General features: G+C 41.2%; 1 protein-coding gene across 3 annotated transcripts; it reads right to left on the bottom strand.

The window, feature by feature from the left end:
- Nucleotides 1-185: 185 nt before the first annotated feature.
- Nucleotides 186-14,730, bottom strand: LOC133570780 (dynein light chain Tctex-type 3-like). 3 transcript variants are annotated; one of them, XM_061923495.2, is made up of 6 exons: nt 14,630-14,728; nt 14,366-14,427; nt 11,086-11,127; nt 8,335-8,458; nt 541-618; nt 186-471 (listed from the first exon to the last, which is right to left on the bottom strand). In XM_061923495.2, the coding sequence occupies exons 2-6, from the start codon at nt 14,384-14,386 to the stop codon at nt 398-400; spliced, it is 339 nt and encodes a 112-aa protein (XP_061779479.1). In that variant the 5' UTR covers nt 14,387-14,427; nt 14,630-14,728; the 3' UTR covers nt 186-397. The 3 variants fall into 3 exon arrangements, with proteins under 3 accessions (XP_061779479.1, XP_061779480.1, XP_061779478.1); XM_061923496.1 differs by lacking the exon at nt 11,086-11,127 and having other exon boundaries at nt 14,630-14,730; XM_061923494.1 differs by lacking the exon at nt 14,630-14,728 and having other exon boundaries at nt 14,366-14,550.
- Nucleotides 14,731-15,066: the final 336 nt, after the last annotated feature.

Raw genomic sequence — 15,066 nt, 5'->3', positions numbered from 1 at the left:
ACGTTGACTTTGAGGAATTGTATTTTTTTTCAGTAAGTCTACAAAACTTTTAAAATGTTTGATTTCCAGTAAGTGCAAAACTATTTGTTAAAAATGCAGTGGCACTAAATTTGAAACATTTGTCCACTTAAGCTACTAACTGAGTGGGGCATGTTCCTGTCACATGCAGTGAAATCAAACATAAATTAGAGATGCTCATTATTTTAATAATTAGATGAGTTGCTCACAAATACAGGCACGGATATTTTGTTAAACATTTCAATGACAAATTTGCAGCATGCTTTAAAAATAACAAGACAGTTGCTGCATTGTGGGTGTAAGGTCACAGAAGTGGAACATAGACGCCCCCTACTGTTCGCAGGAACACAACACAGCCCACTCTTGTTCAGTTGCAGCGTTAGACGATGGCCACAGCAAACACACTGACCACACAGTACATGGTGCGGCTTTCCCACCTCACGGTGCAACTCCCTGTAGAAACAGGTGCTTGTTAGAAATGCATGTATGGTTTCACCAGCATGTCGGATTCTCCTCAAGTACCGTCCATGGTCGTGTCCCAGTAGCAGGAGTTTGCTGTGTGGAGCCCGGCACCAGTTTTCTGCATCAGGGCGCACGTGACTGCACACCCGTGGACAAATACAAAAGTCAAACATTGAATTCAGTACACCCTGCAAGGAAGTATGAAGCAGGATCATTCAAGTATTACACTTTAGCAGTACGCCCCACGTTTTATACCATTTGCTTTTAGACTGAATTTTTCATCATATTTCCCCGTTTTCATACACCAGCCAGATTATACAATTATGAAATAGTCCACTTGTTGGTGACCTTAATTGGGTACGACTGCAAAATAACAACATGGGGCCAGAGAAAGGTGAGAAACATTATTGAATTCAAGAAACAAATGGTGGCAAAGTATGAAGGTGACTATGTTTACTCTGCACACCAAAGTGGACCAAAAATCTGATTTTTTCTAGCTGACAGATTACAAGTAAAATGTGATCTTTATCAGACGCCAGGATAAACGCACACACATACTTTTAAGTTTAAGCAACGCTCCATATCATACCGGAACATGAAATCAATCCACCCCCCCTCTCTTTCTGCCCTACTGACTGACACTACCTCCGATCACACCCTCACTTTGAACGCCTCCCCCACTGAACTGGTTAACAGCTACAACAGCGCACTCTCCTCCTGTCTCAATCAACTCGCCCCCATAAAAACCAAAACTGTCTCCTACACCCACACCGCCCCTTGGTACACTGACCACCTCCGTCACCTAAAAGCCAAGGGCCGGCAGCTTGAACGGCTCTCAAAGAAAACCGGTCTCACTGTTCACCTGGACATCTACACACTACACCAACAGGAATACAGAGATGCCCTCAACAATGCACGCACTTCCCACTACTCCTCCGTCATACAATCCGGCAGCAACAACCCCAAGATACTCTTCTCTACCGTAAGCAAACTCCTCAAACCCATGGACACCACCACCACCTCATTCACCACCAGCAAATGTGAAGAATTTTTATCATTTTTTCAATCAAAAATCAACACCATCCACTCTGAACTGGCCGCCTCCTCTCCCACCTTCTCCACTACCCCTGATCATGCCCCCCCTTTACTCTCCAACCACCCACTCAACTTCTTCTCCGAAATCACCACAACTGACCTATCCTCCATAACTTCTGGTATGAAAGCCTCCACCTGCATCCTCGACCCAATCCCATCCACTTTAGTCATAGCCTGCCTCCCCTCACTCTCACCTCTCATCACCACTATAATTAACTCCTCCCTATCCACTGGCTCTGTCCCTCCTGCCCTCAAGCTGGCTGCCATCACCCCCATTCTCAAGAAACCCGGTCTCGACCCCAACTGCCCCAACAACTACAGGCCCATCTCCAACCTCCCTTTCCTCTCTAAAATTCTCGAACGTGCAGTTGCCTCCCAAATCAAATCCCACCTTCACCACAATAACCTATACGAAAAGTTCCAATCCGGCTTCCGCTCACTCCACAGCACAGAAACTGCCCTCCTCAAGGTCACCAATGAGATCCTCCTCTCCGCCGACTCTGGTTCCCTCTCCATCCTCATCCTCCTCGACCTCAGTTCTGCCTTCGACACCATCAACCACTCCATCCTCCTAACACGCCTCCACTCCTCCCTTGGTTTATCCGGCACTGCCCTCTCCTGGATGAAATCCTACCTCTCTGACCGTCAGCAATTCATCTCAACCAACAACTGCACCTCCTCCACTGCCCCAGTCACCCACGGCGTCCCCCAGGGCTCAGTACTTGGCCCCCTACTCTTCACCATCTACCTCCTACCCCTCGGTCAGATCCTCCGACACCACGGCCTTCAATTTCACTGCTATGCCGACGACACACAACTATACATTTCCACCACGACCATCACCACAGCCACCCACTCCACCCTCACCACCTGCCTCACAGACATAAAAACCTGGATGCAAAAAAACTTTCTAAAACTCAACTGCAACAAATCTGAAATAATTATCATTGGCCCCGACTCCCTCACTTGCTCCACTCAGGACTTTTCATTAAACATCGACGGCTCCCTTGTCACTACCTCCACCCACATCCGCAATCTAGGTGTAATTTTCAACCCTACCCTTTCACTCCTCCCCCATGTAAACCACATCACCAAAACTGCATTCTTCCACCTCAGAAACATTGCCCGTCTCCGGCCCTCCCTCACATCCTCTGCTGCCGAAACCCTCATCCACGCCTTCATCTCATCCCGGCTAGACTACTGCAACAGCATCCTCTACGGCATCACCTCCAAAACCCTCAACAAACTGCAATACGTCCAGAACTCTGCTGCCCGCCTGCTCACCGGAACTTGCTCCAGAGAGCACATCACACCTGTCCTTCATGACCTCCACTGGCTGCCTGTCAAATACAGAATCACCTTTAAAATACTCCTCACCACCTACAAGGCACTCCATAACCTGGCACCACCCTACCTCTCTGACCTCCTCCAGCCACACGTCCCGTCCCGTTCCCTCAGGTCTAGTGATGCCGGCCTCCTTGAGGTCCCCAAGACCAGGCGCCGAACCTGGGGCGACAGGGCCTTCTCCGTGGCTGCCCCCTCTCTCTGGAACGCTCTCCCCAGGCACATCAGAGATGCCCCCTCCCTCCCTACCTTCAAAGCCACCCTAAAAACTCACCTCTTCACATTAGCCTTTCCAAACTGACCCTGCCCTAGGTGTCTCTTATTTATTTATTTTTATTTTTCTAATAAAGTTGTTTTTATCGTCCCCCCCACACACACATGTAAAGCGACTTTGGGTATTTAGAAAAGCGCTATATAAATCCCAGGTATTATTATTATTATTATTATTAAGTTTGAAGAGTTTCTTGAAGTGGATCATAATAGTACATTGATTGCTTTGCTTAATCCATTCCATCATTTAATTCCACATACTGATATACTGAAGGTCTTAAGTGTTGTACGTGCATACAAATGTTTTAAATTACATTTTCCTCTAAGGTTATATTTCTCCTCTTTTGTTGAGAAGAATTGTTGTACATTCTTGGCTAGCAGGTTATAGTTTGCTTTGTGCATCATTTGAGCTGTTTGCAAATTCACTATGTGGTGGAATTTCAGTATTTTTGATTCAATAAATAAAGTGTTTGTATGTTCTCTATATCCAACATGATCTGTTGTGTAGGACTAGATTTTACAATCCCCTAATGCATACTTGAGACACCTATGTGACTTTGTGGGATGGTCAAGTGAGTGATAACTTGATAACCCTCTGGGTTATCAAGTGGGCGCCCCCCTTCCTCAGTGTTTCGCTGATAGGCCCACGACACCTCCAGAGGGTTCAGCAGTGAGTCCCAGCGTCCCAGGATCACTCCCTAGATGCCATCACTCACTTGAAAGCCCAGGTGGAGTCCCTTCGCTTGACCCACAGCCACTGACTCCCCTTTTCAGCGGCTTTTGAGAGGTCTTTCACTGCCTGCCGGTGGGCCTTCCCTCGCACTCCCATTTCCCTGAGGAGCCTGGATGTTGAGGTGGCCACGAACCCTCTGCAGCCTACTTCCACTGGGCGTACCCTCGCTTTCCAGCCTTGTTGTTGCGCATCGGCTGCAAGCTCAGTGTACCTCAACTTCTTGCGCTCGTAGGCCTCCTCCATTGCACTCTCCCAGGGCACCGTGAGCTCTATGATGTACACGAGCCTGAGCGAAGCTGACCACAGAACAAGATCTGGCCGCAGGTTGGTGGACGCAATCTCAACTGGGAAGCAGAGTCTCTGGCCCAGGTCTGCCAGCAGTTTCCAGTCCCGTGCCCCGCCTAACTGTCCAGTGTCTGGTCTTGTGGGGGTGAGGTTGGCTTGACCCTCGCCCTCCCGGACAAATGTTGTTGCTTGCCAACGGGATGACGGGGGAGGAAGGGCATTGACACTTGTCCGTCGACTTTCCAGCACTGCTGCAAGACACTTTAACACCTGGTTGTGCCGCCAGGTGTAACGGCCTTGGGTGAGGCTGGTCTTGCAGCCCACCAGGATGTGCTTCAGTGTTGCTGGACTCGGACACAGAGGGCATGTGGGGTCTTCACCATACCACTGGCTGAGGTTTTTTGGAGAAGGCAGGACATCGTAGGCAGCCCTGATGGTAAAGCTTGCCCTAAATGCCTCCATCTCCCACAGCTCTTTCCAGGAGATCTTCCTCTTCTCTACTCCTTCCCATGTCATCCACTGCCCTTGTTTTGCCTGCGCCACAGCTTATTATAACTGATCTTTTTGTAACACGGTTAATAAATGAAGTGTACTTTTGTAGTTATTTCCCATATTTCTACACAATAATTCAGATATGTAACACTAGTGAGCAGTAGAGAATATGGAGAGTGTTTTTTGGTCCAATACATATTTAGCTCTATTCATTATTGACGTGTTTCTTGCCACCTTATGTTGTATATTTGTTATATGAGACTTGCAGTTCATTTTATTATCAATCATTATAACTAGAAATGTGAGTTCATTTACTCTATCAATTTCTACTACGTCTCATTTGTATTTGGGTTTGATTTCCCCTTTTACTGTTACTGAATAGCATTATTTTACTTATTTTATTGAAGTTTAAGTATAGTCTGTTTTTGTCAAACCATCTTTTTAATATGTTCATTTTTTTCTGCTATTATTTGTATTATCTTCTGTGTGTTCTCTCCTGAACAAAACACAGTTGTATCGACCGCAAATAATACTAACTTAAAATCTTTTGTACCTTTACAAATGTCATTTATATGAAGATTGAACAATTTTGGTCCCAGTATTGATCCCTGAGGTACGCCACATGATATATTTAGCTTTACATATTGTTTCCTGTTGGTTAAATAGCTTCTAATCCAAGACCCAACTTTCTGATGCCATACCGTTCTAATGTTTTGATGAATTGTGTCAGATGCTTTAGTTAGATCCATAAAGACTGCTGCTGCACATTGTTTACCATCTGTTGCATTGCTCATTTCTTCTATTATTAAAATTAAAGGTATCGGAGTTGAAATATTAGTTCGGTATCCATATTGATTATCAGCGAGTATTCTATACTTGTTCATGAAACTCTCCAATCTGGTATTGAACCGTTTTTCAATGAGTTTAGAAAAGTGTGGAAGTAAAGAAACAGGTCTATAATTTGTAAATTGGTATTTGTTTTAAGTCTTATCAATTGGTACAACTATAGCTATTTTCATTTTGTCCTGTTTGAAATGCTAGGTTACTAATTACAATACATTAATGGTCCTGAGATCTCTTTAATAACTTTTTTTGTTTTGTTTTCATATCAGCTCCATTACAATCGTTTGAAGTCTTGGATTTGCATTTTGTCACGATTTTAACTATTTTATCTTGTGTCCCTTTCGTAAGGAACATTGAGTTGGGATTTTTATCTATGGTGTCTTTGATGTCCTCAGTTGAAACTCCAATGGAATTCGGAGGACTTGGTCCTGATGTGGCTCAAATCTGATCCAAAAAGATCAGATTTGAAGAACATTGGAGCATTTAGACTGGCAAAAAATATTTGATCTGTGTCACTTGAGGGCAAAACATGTGACTTGGTGTGGGGTGTAGTAAATAGGGTCTCTCCACTTATCACTGTCTTGGCCAACAAGAGTTACACTTTAAATGCTCATTTAGCAATTGTATTCGTTATTCATTTTGCACTATTTTTTCCTGTGGAATTATTGTTATACTCTATAAAATGTGTTTTGTGTTCATAGTTGTAAGTATCAGGAAAAGATTAATTCAATGTTATTATTTGTTAAGGGAAAAATTGTGGTGGTTTTCATCTGACCTTTTGGAACGGATTACGGCTGAGAACTGTCGGAGGCAGATATTTACATACCGTATTTTCCGCACTATAAGCCGCACCTAAAAACCACAAATTTTCACAAAAGCTGACAGTGCGGCTTATAACCCGGTGCGCCTTATATATGGATTAATATAAATATTTATTTTCATAAAGTTTCGGTCTCGCAACTACGGTAAACAGCCGCCATCTTTTTTCCCCGTAGAAGAGGAAGCGCTTCTTCTTCTATGGTAAGCAACTGCCAAGGTAAGCACCCGCCCCCGTAGAAGAGGAAGCGCTTCTTCTTCTACGGTAAGCAACCACCCGCCCCCGTAGAAGAAGAAGCGCGCGGGTATTACGTTTCATTTCCTTTGTGTGTTTACATCTGTAAAGACCACAAAATGGCTCCTACTAAGCGACACGCGTATAACGCAGAATTTAAACTTAAGGCAATAAGTCATGCCGAAGAACACGGAAATAGAGCAGCAGCAAGAGAATATAACATAAGCCGGCCATTTTGGATCCCGTATTCGCCCAACTTTTTAATTCGGACACCGAAGGAGAAGAATTCGAGGGATTTATGAATGAAGAATAACTTCAGAAAGTGAGCGTTATGTTTATTTTGTGTGTTGTGACATTAACGTTCGAGCAACATTAAGTTATTGATATTTACTATGTTTGTGATTGCACATTTGCACATTACCGTACATTTTGGGAGTGAACAGAGTTGTTAGAACGCTGGTTTTTAATATATTATTAAAGTTTGACTGACCTATCTGACTGTTTTTTTGACATTCCCTTTAGCGCAGTTAGATGCGGCTTATAACACGGGGCGGCTTATAGGTGGACAAAGTTTTGAAATATGCCGTTCATTGAAGATGCGGTTTATAACCCAGGGCGGTTCATTGAAGGCGCGGCTTATAACCAGGGCGGCTTATAACCCAGGGCGGTTCATTGAAGGCGCGGCTTATAACCCAGGGCGGCTTATAGTGCGGAAAATACGGTATATCCGAATTTAAGTTGTACTTCTTCCATTTCTTTGTCATATTTGAAAACAGCTCGTGTTTTCCATTTCTTCTCTTGACGCTCTGTCAGCAAGTATACTGTGTGTGTTAACCTTGAGTTCTTTGGAATGTATTATGGCTAGGGAGACGTTGTGCTTGTATTATGGCTAGGGAGGGGGAAGGAAAGAGGGGTTTTTTGGCGTTGGGAGCACAGACCATTTTGGGAGGCGCAATAGAATGTTCTAGGGTTAGACTGGTCTCAAAATGTATATTGGCAAAGCTTTGAGAATATACAACAAAATACCTATTCTGTCTCTGGTGGTTTTTCAACTCAGCTTTAAAGTGTCGTAAAGAACTTGGGAGCGAATTGTGACTTGAATTCCCTGGGAGGAACAACTGGTCCAAAACGCAACAGAACCCAGGTACCAAGGTATTCATAATCAAACTAAACTCATTCTCCTATGCCACATCAATATGGAATGCACTCCCAACAGGTGGAAAAGAAAGGGCATCTCTATCCTCCTTCAAAACCGCACTAAAAGAACACCTCTAGGCAACTTCAACCCTTGACTAACACCCTCCCTCCTCCACATCCCACCTCCCCGGATTGTAAATAATCAAATGTAAATAATCAAATGTATATACTTGTTCTTATGCTATCTGAACTCACTATGTTCTCTGCTCGCTGTACATATCCTACCAAGTCACACCTACACTGTTTCAATGTCCATTTCTCCGATGATGCAATTGTTGATGACTGAAGTGTTGATATCAACCAAACCCTCCTCATCCCACCCCTCGGATTGTAAATAATGTAAATAATTCAATGTATATACTCGGATGATTAACTCGTGTGATGACTGTATTATGATGATAGTATATATTTGTACCATGAATTGATTTATGTGAAAAACTTATTGAGGTGTTACCATTTAGTGGTCAATTGTATGGAATATGTACTGTACTCTGCAATCTACTAATACAAGTCTCAATCAATCAATCAATCAATCAAAACATACCAATGAACTTGTACTGTCTCCCCAGTTTGACCAGCTGTGTGAGGCAGCGCTCAACTATAGCCGAGGTCCATTTATTCACCAGATTTTGGTTGTAGTCGTCGCCACCCACTACATTCTCGATACACTGAAAGAAACAGACACACACACACACAAGTCACATGACAGCATCATGTAAGAGTCACAGGGTGCATTTCACCACAGGCTTTGCATGAAGTCCCAACACTCAATTCATTCTTCCATCATCTGTGGACTTTTAACCCATCTTTATGCTCCCTTTAACACAATGTATAGTCCTGGTGATTACCTCTCTTATATACAGTGAGCTCCAGAGGACCACAATATTTATTTATTTACAGACAGACAGTTTTGTATTTCATTATTTTCTTTTGTTAATATCAGAGTCCGTTCTGCAAAAAGGTCATCCCTAGAAGCACACAGCTTATGGACAGTTAAAATACACATCATCATATAATGTACAAAATACAATACAATACATTTCAACATCTACCCACCAAATACCCATTAACAATTTCATTTATAAATAAAATAAAAAAATGAATCTTTAAATCCACCAAATCAGTTTCAATATTCTATTATTGAAATGTGATTAAAAGGTTTGCTTCTTGAAGATCTGCGATAATCTCATCATAAATACAGAGGTCAAGACCAAAATTATGTGACTAATGTAAATTCCTCAACCATAAGCGGTGTGTTGAAAGTACTAAGCATAACGTCGACATAAATTTAGCTTAAAATGCTTTTTAAAAATCTTTAAAGAATTTGATTCTTTTATAAAGCTATCAATCTCATTCCAGTTCACCAAGCCTCTACAGGCTCTACTAAAGCTTGTACACCTCCGATGACCTTTTTTCCCTCCTAATAAAGGTTTACTTCTAATGTTATATCTACATACCTGCCAACTTTTGAAATCAGAAAAACCTAGTAGCCAGGGTCCAGGGGCCGCAGACCCCGGTAGGTCCAGGACAAAGTCCTGGTGGGGTGTTCAGGTTCGCCCCCCGACGCAAAATGATTATTAGGATTCAGACAGGTTAAAATGTTGCTAAAACCATCACTTTTCTATCAGTCACAGTGACTTTTCAAAACAAAAATATTACAGCAAAAATCATATGGGTTGATTGACATGTTTATTCTGTAAGCTAACTTCAATAGTTTGAAATTATTTTGACAGTTAATGCCAGTTATCCTGTCAACCTTTCACAAGACTTCAATTTGTTAATTGAAAGTATAAACACTTTTTACAGTAAACAAATGGTAAAACAGTACTAAACAATTCCATTAAAAAAAAATTGGTGTCATTATTAACTTTCTGTCCAAGCTTGTATAATCTACTGCCTTGTTCAATTGTAAAAAATATTCTGTGCCTAAAATTCACATTTCTATCACAATTATCATACTGTAAACATGGTAAGCTAACTTCATTAAAATTAATAGTCCTGTCAATAGCATGGAATTACAATTCAAATGTAGTTTTTTTGTAAGCCTTTCAAAAGAATTCAAAATATGAAAAATGAATGAAAATTAATTGAAGCCATCAGACACTTGAAAAGTGGCACATCACATCTCTAATGTAATCATTTGAACTTTTCAACAGAAATAGCACGGCAAAAATATTAAGGACATACTTCTGTATTTTGGTAGTTATGCTGTCAACATTTAACAAGATTTCTTCAACTTGGACTTGAAAGCATAAATAGTATAAACACTTTTAACAGTATAACAGTACTAAACAATTCCAATAGATAACATTGGTGTCATTACCTTTTAGTGGCTAAAATCCGAAAAACGTTGAAAGTTTTCCACTTGTTTCGCTAGCAACGGCATTAGACTTGTGTTTTTTTGTCCCAACGTGGTCTTTTACATCGCTAATTCCTCCGTGTCCGATCGAAAAATCTTGTCTGCACAAGGTGCAATTCGCGTAGTTTTCACCCTTTTTGGAACGGATAATTATTCCCGGATAGGCTTTTGAATATTCTTCACGGAATGACTGCAGTTTTCTTTTTGGTTTAAGACTCGTTTGCGATTTTTCCCCGGCTGATTCCATGATCGTTCGCTCGTTTGGAAACAATGGCAACAGGTGCCTCGTGCTTGGCAGCGGTGCTATAAATAGCCTCGCGCATGGCATTCGGAATGGCTCGATAGGAAGTTACGGGAAGCAGTGTCGATTGTCATTGTTGTTACGCGATTTCGTGAATAAAATTTAAAAAAAAAATTTTTTTTTAATTAATGAAAAACCGTATTTTTTATCACTGCAACCGTAACCCGGAATAGGTTGATGAAAACCGTACTAATTACGGGAAAACCGGAGTAGTTGGCAGGTATGTATCTATGAGAAGTAGTGGTCACTGGAATGAGCTGGCAGAGTCTAGAACTCAACCCTACATAGTACAAGCACTGTGCAAGCTCCAGGAGATTGTACCCATAAAAAAGATGATGGAAGCATTAAAGTTTGCCCATGATATAACACCTTTGACTTTCTTCTGAAGAATCCTCACTTTTTAAAGATAACTGGGACACATGTTACATTATATGACATTGAAATAGTTGATATGTGGTTCTAATAGAGTCTGATACAGAATTAGGAGAGCGTTAAGAGGAAGAAAGTGCCTCAATTTTGAGAGTAGACTGACATATTTACATAATTTATTGATTAAATATTCAATATGGCTCTTGAAATGTATAAATGCATCTATGTATACACCAGCAACATGCAATATAGTAGGCTGAAGTTACCTCTTTGACAACATTGTCAGCTTCTTCTGCGTTGAACGAAGCCTGAGGAAAGCAAGACATCAGGTGAATAAAAATAGATGTTTCTGATAGGATCTTACGGATGGCTTTTCTTTATGCACGACGAAGGACACAGCAAAAGTAAAACGTCATAAGCTAAACTCATAGAGGAATGTAGCCGGTAGTGGTAGTTATAAGTCAGTGTTGGCAACACTAAATGGTCTCTAGTGTGTGAATGTTGTCTATCTGTGCGATGAGGTGGTGACTTGTCCAGGGTGTACCCCGCCTTCCGCCCGCACGGAGCTGAGATAGGATGAAGCGACATATGCCTGCCATTGTCCTCTTTAAACATCTTCTGGCTCTTCATCCTGGACAATATTCATGACAAACGTGTGCTTTGTTTTAAAGATGTGCTATTTGGTTTTACACTGTATGAAAACAAATTTGAAAAGGAATTTTACCTTTGCAACCTCATGATACTATTGGCTAAGTTTTATATTCATAAATGTAAGTTTCTCAATACCCGACCTGTTTTTTTTTGTGCCTTTAAAAAAAGAATTAGAACTCTACATCATACTTGCCAACCCTCCCGGATTTTCCGGGAGACTCCCGAAATTCAGCGCCTCTCCCGAAAACCTCCCAGGACAAATTTTCTCCCGAAAATCTCCCAAAATTCAGGCGGAGCTGGAGGCCACGCCCCCTCCAGCTCCATGCGGACCTGAATGACGTGTTGACAGCCTGTTCACACGTCCGCTTTCCCACAATATAAACAGCTAATCATCAGGGCAAGTTCTTGGTTTCTTATGTGGGTTTATTGTTAGGCAGTTTCAGTAACGTCCTCCCAGCGCGGCAACAACACACAACAACAGCAGTCAAATTTTGTCTACCGTAAAGCAGTTCGTCTGCCGTAAACAGCAATGTTGTGACACTTTTAAACAGGACAATACTGCCATCTACTGTACATGCATATGTGACCCACCCATAATGTGTCACATTTTTGTGTTGATTTATTTATTTTATTTTGTGGTTTGAATTCGTTTTTGGAGCTGTCGTTCCACATTTATCAGTATTCACATTGGTCAGTAGGGAGCAGTATGGCGTTTCTTCCCAATTGAATGCTATCACCTGCAGACCGGAAGTGTCTTGTCATTCTGATGAGCGCGACCAGTCTGTGAACAATTGAAACATCCTGTGTGCTTTTTCCTCCTGTATAACAGGTTAGTTTTGGTGAATCAACTCACTGAATAATATCCATGTGATCTTTATAAGTTTAAGTACACATTCTGATGGTGGAGCCTAACTCTAAAGTGCTTGTGAGTTGTAGTTTGTATTTGTGAATGAACCCAGTGCACAGCTGCAGTAATCAATACAAAAAGGCGACGTGAGTGCGCAATGTTTATATAGGAACTTCTGATTCTAATTCAGACTCCCAAATTAGAGCTCCCGTTTTCTTATTGATTTTATAATGTATATTTGTATAATGTGTGTGTTCTGAAATAGTGACAGAGAATAGAACAAGGATGGACAATTCAACCCTTAACTCAACAATGAGTAGATGAGTGTTGTGTGTGTATATGTGTAAATAAATCAACACTGAAATTCAAGTATTTATTTTATTTATATATATATATATATATATATATATATATATATATATATATATATATATATATAGCTAGAATTCACTGAAAGTCAAGTATTTCTTATATATATATATATATCTTAACCACGCCCCCCGCCCCACCCCACACCCCCCACCCTCCACCTCCCGAAATCGGAGGTCTCAAGGTTGGCAAGTATGCTCTACATTAAAACACTCTCTACCTCTAACAACCAAAAAGCTGTGAAAACTATGATGCTGTGTTACAAATTAAATTATTTATTGAACTTGTGTGAGCCTATGGCTTTGCACTTTGTAACACACACACATGTATATATATATATATATATACATATATATATATATATATATATATATATATATATTGCATTCTATTTTAGTTACTTTATTGAGTTTACAACCCCCTGGCACTGATTTGTACCGTTTTTGTACTTATTTTGATTATTATTATTTCTCGATTGTTTGTAAATGTTGCAGTTTATAAATAAAGGTTTATAAAATAAATAAATAAATAAAAACATCTTCTGGCTCCGGATGACACGAATACGTCAACAGGGACAAGCGGTAGGAAATGGATGGACGGATGGATAATTGACACGTAGAGCAGTGTTTTTCAACCTTTTTTTGAGCCAAGGCACATTTTCTGCGTTGAAAAAATGCGGAGGCACACCACCAGCAGAAATCATTAAAAAAACGAAACTCGGTTGACAGTAAAAAGTCGTCGTCGCAATTGTCGGATATGACTTTAAAGCATAACCAAGCATGCATCACTATAGCTCTTGTCTCAAAGTACTGTCATGACCTGTCACATCACGCCGTAAGAGTTGTTTTCCGTTTTCCAGTGTGTAGTGTTTTAGTTCTTGTCTTGCGCTCTTTTTTTGGTGTTTTCCTGTAGCAGTTTTCATGTCTTCCTTTGAGCGATATTTCCCGCATCTACTTTGTTTTAGCAATCAAGAATATTTCAGTTGTTTTCATCCTTCTTTGTGTGGACATTGTTGATTGTCATGTCATGTTCGGTTATACATTGTGGACGCCGTCTTCGCTCCACAGTAAGTCTTTGCTGTCGTCCAGCATTCTGTTTTTGTTTACTTTTGTAGCCAGTTCAGTTTTAGTTTTGTTCTGCATAGCCTTCCCTAAGATTCAATGCCTTTTTTTTAGCGTCACTCATCTTTTGTTTATTTTTGGTTTAAGCATTAGATACCTTTTTACCTGCACACTGCCTCCCGCTGTTTCCGACATCTACAAAGCAATTAGCTACCTACTGATATGGAAGAGTATTACACGGTTACTCCGCCGAGCTCTAGACAGCACAGAAACTCAGCAACAACACATCATTTGCAAACAATAATTACTGGTTTGCAAAAAATATTTTTTACCCCAAATAGGTGAAATTCGATCATATCTCACGGCACACTTGTGTGCCGCGGCACAGTGGTTGAAAAACGCTGAGGTAGAGTACGGTTTTAATCACAAGAGTGTGCATTTGACATGATGTAGATTGCAGACAGATGATGTTGATGGCGAGCTGACACCTAAAATGATGTCTTTTTCACGCCGATAGCGAGCTAATACATCAACTTTGATGGCTAGCGACATTAGCTTCAATTATCGAGCAAGCTATTAGCTTTTCCACCGTGAGGGAGAATACAGACAAATACGAACCTCGTTATGATATTCGTCCATCCTGTCCTCTTCGGCAGTTCAAATGTAAGTGAAACAATTCGCTGTTAGGAGAAAAAAGGAGGATATAAGATGTGAGAAAAGAAGAGTATTGCAAACAGTCAACGAGACCGCGGTGAAGCAGGACACATGCTCAGTACTGCCATCTAGTGGAGAACGTCATTAAGTGTCGTTTCAACCTTCCTTTCACTCTTTACGACACGTATGTCAAGACTCTGCTGTTAAACGAATATTGTTAGTATTTACTGGTATTGTGTTGTCTTCATGTGTCGCCACAGTCAGAGACAAACATTTCTAGCGAGCGTGTCGCACATTTACTGAGGCGCAAGTCCCGGTCGGTTTGCGCATGCGTGTTGCCAGTGTCTCGAATCCATAGACATGTTCTAAGTAGAGGCAGCATTGGCTGCTGTGACGCGAGAAATTGGGCCGCCATCTTGAAGTGGTGATGAGGAGCCGGCGAGCAGCCTAAACTGACAGTTGACGGGTAGAAAACAAAGATGCTAAACTGACAGTTGACGGGTAGAAAACAAAGATGCTAAACTGACAGTTGACGGGTAGAAAACAAAGATGCTAAACTGACAGTTGACTGGTAGAAAACAAAGATGCTAAACTGATACTTGACAGGTAGAAAACAAAGATGCTAAAATGACAGTTGACAGGTAGAAAACAAAGATGCTAAACTG

This window comes from Nerophis lumbriciformis, linkage group LG28 (assembly GCF_033978685.3).
Source record: "Nerophis lumbriciformis linkage group LG28, RoL_Nlum_v2.1, whole genome shotgun sequence".
Lineage (NCBI taxonomy): Eukaryota > Metazoa > Chordata > Actinopteri > Syngnathiformes > Syngnathidae > Nerophis > Nerophis lumbriciformis.
Note: the sequence above shows the minus strand (reverse complement) of the source record. Positions and strands in the feature narration are given on the sequence as shown.